The sequence below is a fragment of the Sphaeroforma arctica genome, assembly GCF_001186125.1.
Source record: "Sphaeroforma arctica JP610 unplaced genomic scaffold supercont1.26, whole genome shotgun sequence".
Classification (NCBI taxonomy): domain Eukaryota; class Ichthyosporea; order Ichthyophonida; genus Sphaeroforma; species Sphaeroforma arctica.
The window spans coordinates 2,807-9,076 of NW_014040532.1; the positions used below are offsets into that span (position 1 = coordinate 2,807).

Sequence of the window (6,270 nt, forward strand, 5' to 3'; positions counted from 1 at the left end):
CACCAGCTATACCTCCTCTGATAGTATTAACCCACCAGCTATACCTCCTCTGTTAGCATTAACCCACCAGCTATACCTCCTCTGTTAGTATTAACCCACCAGCTATACCTCCTCTGATAGTATTAACCAACCAGCTATACCTCCTCTGTTAGTATTAACCCACCAGCTATACCTCCTCTGTTATTATTAACCATGCGTCTAAAGCCTTACACACACAATCGCCTTTACGCATACGCTGCTACAAGGAGTGTCTGTGTTGTGCTATTTGAAGATGCTACTACATGTGTACACGTATGATATGGTTACACATGTGTACACATGTGATATGGTTAAAAATGTGTACACTATGTTGTATAATATGGTTACACATGTGTACACTATGTTGTATGATATTGTTATGAGACGCAGTGTCCCGAAGTTTCTTGTTTCATCCGTGCGAACAGATTTAGGAGTAATTCAAGACGTTGTGGTTTGTACGTGCTGATGGCGTCGAAGGCTGGTGGGTCGCATGCGATCTTTTATGCATCACTGTTTGTTTGCTTGTACTCTTATCACTGTTTGTTTTTGCCTATGACATTACTGGGGCGTTTTAATTCGAACACGCTCGCTGGGAGTCAAAGATTCGACACTAGTTATTTTGAATGGGGTATTCACGCTCTTTGCTAAGGTTTTAGGGTCTAGGGTTATTTCTTTGCTAGCTGACCTATGTATCAAGAATGTGTGTGCCAATACCCCTGATGCGCTCAATATCTGTGTGCTGACTTCTGCTGCACTTTCCATATATATGTTCGTGTATATATATATATATAGGATCCCATGATAGGGCTGCTGCTGGTGTCTGTGCTGGTGAGCTGTCTGCTACAGCAGTGGGATGATGCCATATCCATCATGCTAGCGGTGGTCATTGTTGTGAGTGTGGGGTTTGTGCAGGAGTATCGCAGCGAGCAGTCGCTTCAGCAGCTTAACCGACTGGTGCCACACCGCTGCCACGCCATCCGCAACGGCACGAGACAGGATGTGCTGGCCAAGGAACTGGTGGGTCAGCCACGCGCACAGGCAGCACTCACAGGCTGTGCGTGTGTTTAATAGAGTGTTTCAGGAGTGTTTTTCTGAGGCTGTGTGTGTGTGCGATAGAGTGTTTTAGGAGGGTTGTTCTGAGGCTGTGCGTGTGTTCGATAGTGTTTTAGGATTGTTGTTCTGAGGTTGTGCGTGTGTTCAATAGAGAGTTTTAGGAGTGTTTGTTTGTCCCATGTTTCTATACAGCATGAGTGAGCTTGATGCCTCTGGCATATGTAGTGTTCTTGGCATTGCTTTAATACTACCATTATTGCTTTAATACTACAATTATTGCTTTAGTACCACCATTATTGCTTTAGTATTACTATTGTTGCTTTAGTACTACCATTATTGCTTTGGTACTACCATTATTGCTTTAGTACTGCCATTGATCATTGACGTGTATTGTGGCTTCTCTCCCGTGCTGTGTAGGTGCCAGGTGATGTCATTGTGTGTTCTGTTGGTGATCGTATTCCCGCAGACTGTCGCATCATCCACAGCGCTGAGCTGCAGATTGATGAGAGCTCACTCACAGGCGAAACCCACTACGCCTCCAAGACAACCGATGCCATCCACGGCCCTAGCGGTATGTGTCTAACTGTGATGTGCATGGTCGTTCTTGTCGTCGTGTGAGTGTTTTATTGCGTGTACGTATTTCAGTGGTATGTGTGGTACTGTGATGTGAATGGTCTTTCTTGTAGTCGTGTGAGTGTTTTATTGCGTGTACGTATTTCAGTGGTATGTGTGGTACTGTGATGTGCATGGCCTTTCTTGTCGTCGTGTTAGTGTTTCATTGCGTGTGTGCTCTTGTGCTTGTGTTGTAGGGATTAAGGCTTATGCTTGCTGGTTTAAACTAACACCCTCCTCCTCTCCTCTCCTCTCCCCTGTGTACTGCTAGACGGTGAAGTGGCCATCGCCGATCGCAAGAATGTGGGGTTCATGGGCACACTTGTGCGCAATGGCAATGGACGTGCAGTGGTCGTGGGCACAGGCGAGCGCACTGAGTTTGGAGTGGTCTTCCACATGATGCAAGAGACAGAGGAGCGCAAAACGCCCCTGCAGGTGTGTATGGTGAGGTTGTACTTGCTACTGTGGATGATAGTCAGTTGTCTGTCGCCTATAGGCATGGTCAGTGCGATGATCTATCGTTCAGGTGTGTTTGGTGCGGTTGTACTTGCTACTGTGGATTATAGTCAGTCGTCTATCGCCTATAGGCATGGTCAGTACGGTGATCTATCGTTCAGGTCTGTGTGGGTTGGGTGTTAATCACAGACTTGCCAGTGGGCCTGTGTTTCCTATGAATGTTGCATGTGTTTTCAATGAGGTATTATTCGCAGCACATAGTCGAGAAGATTTATTGTGGACGTGTGGCTGTGCGTGCACACACTCGTGTCAGGGCATATTCCTACTGACCATTACACAGCCAGCTGGCCTTCTAGTGTTTTAGGGTTTAAGGTTTTTAACGTTTCGTGTGGGTTCGTTGTGCGCAGATTATTATGGATGACCTGGGTAAGAAGCTCAGCATCATGTCGTTTGGGATCATAGGCCTTCGAGTGTTTTAGGGTTTGTAACGTTTAGTTTGGGTTCGTTGTGCGCAGATTAATATGGATGACCTGGGTAAGAAGCTCAGCATCATGTCGTTTGGGATCATTGGGCTGATTACGCTGCTGGGCTTGTTCCATGGCAAGAACATTTTTGACATGTTCACCACCGGAGTGTCGTTGGCTGTGGCGGCTATTCCCGAGGGATTGCCCATTGTGGTCACTGTCACATTGGCGTTGGGCGTCATGCGCATGGCCAAACGCAACGCTATTGTCAAGAAACTGCCCATTGTGGAGAGTCTGGGCAGTGCGAGTGTCGTGTGCGCCGACAAAACAGGTGCGTATTATGCAACTGCGCTGTAAGTGAACTGTTGGTGTGTTGGTAAGGCTATGAATTGTGCTGTAAGTGAACAGTTGGTATGTTGGTTGGGCTATGAATTGTGCTGTAAGTGAACAGTTGGTGGGTTGGTTTAAGTGAACAGTTGGTGTGTTGGTTTAAGTGAACAGTTGGTGGGTTGGTTTAAGTGAACAGTTGGTGTGTTGATTTAAGTGAACAGTTGGTGTGTTGGTTTAAGTGAACTGTTGGTGTGTTGGTAGGGCTATGAATTGTGCTGTGTGCAGTTGTCCAGGGGGTAGTGGTTGTGCAGAAGGGAAGGTGTAGTACCCACCCCGTCGGTAGTGCGTTTTGTCATGTTTCTGCGGACATGTGTAGTTTAGGGTTTAGAAGTTGTGCTGTTTGTTGTGGTGTTCTTTAGTAGTGCGACATGTGATTGGTGTTTTAGGGTTTAGGGTTTGCTTTATCAAATATTGGGTCGGGTGCGTAGAGTGTGAGAAATAGTACCGAGTGCTGTGATATTTCACAGATAACGAAAAGTAAGGCTGGTGAGTGGTTCAGGGTTTAGGGTTTAGTAAGGCTGGTGAGTGGTTCGTTCAGTGATATCGACGAGTACACATTTCGTATCGATCGGAAGATGAATTTGCAAACAGTCACAATTGGGAGAAATTTAGGCCAAACGTACAGTCAGGCGCTAGCACTGCTTTGAAGATGGTGTTGTTTGTTTTGTCGTGGTTGGTGCCGTAGTTGTGTGGTGTAGTTTGTGTACTAGTTCATGTGTTGTTTGTTTGTTTGTTTTTCGTTTTGGGCCGTGCACCCGTCTCGTATCGGGTGTTGTGCGTTGTCTGTATTGTACCGAACATCTCTCTATTCAGCTGCCAAATCAATTGCAGTCCTTTTGCGTCAGTCCTTCCGTATGCCTAGGCTCCGCATGCTGGGAGAGCGTTTGCCACGTGCACACATCACACTCAGTCATCTTAAACCTGGTTTGGCGTTTCGTTTGTTGTAGTATCGTGCTCTGGGCGTTTACGTTTGTTGTGCTAAGTGCTGACTTGCTGGTCCTGTGCGTGGGGGTTTCATTGCTATGCCACACCACTGATTGCGGTTGTTTTAGGGTTTAGTGCGGTTGATTTTAGGTTTGGCGCGGTTGATTTAGGGTTTTTAGGGTTTAGTGCGGTTGCTTGAGGTCATTACTGATCGCCGCACTGTTGATTTATCTCTGGAATAGCTAAACGCTTTATCTCTGGGATAGCTGAGCCAATGGTTTGTTTCCTTCATGTATGATTGGGTGTCTCATTTAGGAACGCTTACGCAGAATGAGATGACTGTGAGTCTGATGTATTCGCATGGATCGCAGAAGGTGACTCGCGTGACTGGTGTGGGCTACCTTGGCAGCGGCAGCATGGAAACACTACAGGTGAGCGATATGCTGCATAGACACTTGGAGTGGATGCATGTGGCAACGATGTATATGTATATGTATGTGTATGTGTATGTGTATATGTATGTGTATGTGTATGTGTATATGTATATGTGTATGTATATGTATATGTATATTTATACGTATTTGAATGTTGTAGCTCATCTAGTTTCAGTAGTGGAAGGGTGATGTATGCGTATCATCTATCCGTTCCTGTTTAGCAGTCAAGTGCTGCTCATTAACATCAGCACTGATATTATATCTAGTGTAGTACTGCTGTTGCATCTAGTGCAGTTTCTGATTGCATATCATGTTGTGTAGTACTGACACTCAATGGAAGTGTGGTGGGTGGTGTGGCCTTCGTCTCAGGTGTTCTCTTGTGATTGTTATGCCACTGCGTGTGTGTCGTGTGTTGATAGTATTGTCGTGTGTTGATAATATTGTCATGTGTTGATAGTATTGTCGTGTGTTGATAATATTGTCATGTGTTGATAGTATTGTCGTTGTTGCTTGTCTAGGCAATCATACTTCTTGGGCATGTCCGTCTCACTATCAATTGTCTTTATGCTCATGTCAGGGCGGCTCTCTCACTCAAAGTGAAAACAAAGACATCGAGCGTGTGTTGGAGATCAGTGTACTGTGCAACAACTCTCACGTCACCGCCAACACAGTGCTGGGCCAAGCCACAGAGGGAGCGCTGTTGGTGGCAGCGCTCAAGTTCTCTCTCCCCGATCTGAGAGGTATGCAGAGGCAGCAGACGACTGTGGCGTTGCTTGTATATATATATATGTGTGTGTGTGTGTTTGTGTGGATATGTAGTTGTGTGTGTATATGTTTGTATATATATATATATATATATATATATGTCTGTGTGTATGTACGTATGTATGTATGTATGTGTGCGTGTATATTATATATATATATGTATGTATATACCTTTATGTCTATGCATCTATGTATCTAATTTTGTATTGCATGCACTTGCAGACATGTATGAGCGGATTTCCGAAGTGCCCTTCACATCGGTCACCAAGTGGATGGGCGTGTGCTGTCGGCGAATTGGTGACAATGGCTCAGGCGCACACTACGTCAAAGGAATGCTGGAGGCTGTGTTGTCTATGAGCACTACGTTCTACCGCGACGGCGCTCGCGTGGCACTGACGCACCAAGACCGCAATATGATTGCGAGAGGTATGGCATCTGAACACACAAACCCTAAACCCTAAAACCCATGCACGACAATGCAACTGATAAGATAAGCGTGTGTCGCATGTCGTTGGTAGGCCACAGGTATTGGTAGGCGGGGGTGCATTTGTTTTTGGTTATCTTGGCCGTGTCACAGGTTGTATTGATGCATCCAAAGGCATCTAAAGACATTTCAGGACATCTAAACTAAAGACGTTTAATGAAGTCTTTTGTTCTATTTATAACTTCTAAAGACATTTCAAGACATCTAAACTAAAGACGTTTAATGAAGTCTTTTGTTCTATTTATAACTTCCTCAGAGGCCCAGAAAATGGCGAGTGATGGGCTGCGTGTGCTGGCCACAGCTTCAGGCGAAAATCTAAACGCGCTGTGCTTTGCGGGGTATGTGCATCATCTGTAACTGTCAAGTCTTTTTCTAGCTGTCAGCCTATGTCTACATCCGTGACTGTTTGTTTGTGTCTACATCCGTGACTGTTTGTTTGTGTCTACATCTGTGACTGTTTTTCTGCGTCAACATCTGTGACTGTTTGTCTGTGTCTACATCTGTGACTGTTTGTCTGTGTCTACATCTGTGACTGTTTTTCTGTGTCCACATCTGTGACTGTTTGTCTGTCTACATCTGTGACTGTTTGTCTGTGTCTACATCTGTGACTGTTTGTCTGTCTACATCTGTGACTGTTTGTCTGTGTCTACATCTGTGCCTGTTTTTCTGT

At 45.3% G+C, this 6,270-nt stretch overlaps 1 protein-coding gene across 1 annotated transcript; it reads left to right on the forward strand.

The window, feature by feature from the left end:
• Positions 1–816: 816 nt before the first annotated feature.
• On the forward strand, positions 817–2,960 carry SARC_00739 (hypothetical protein; the record flags this gene model as incomplete). Its single annotated transcript, XM_014305543.1, has 4 exons — positions 817–1,035; positions 1,489–1,642; positions 1,955–2,118; positions 2,655–2,960. 4 exons carry the CDS (start codon positions 817–819, stop codon positions 2,958–2,960), a joined length of 843 nt encoding a protein of 280 aa, XP_014161018.1.
• Positions 2,961–6,270: the final 3,310 nt, after the last annotated feature.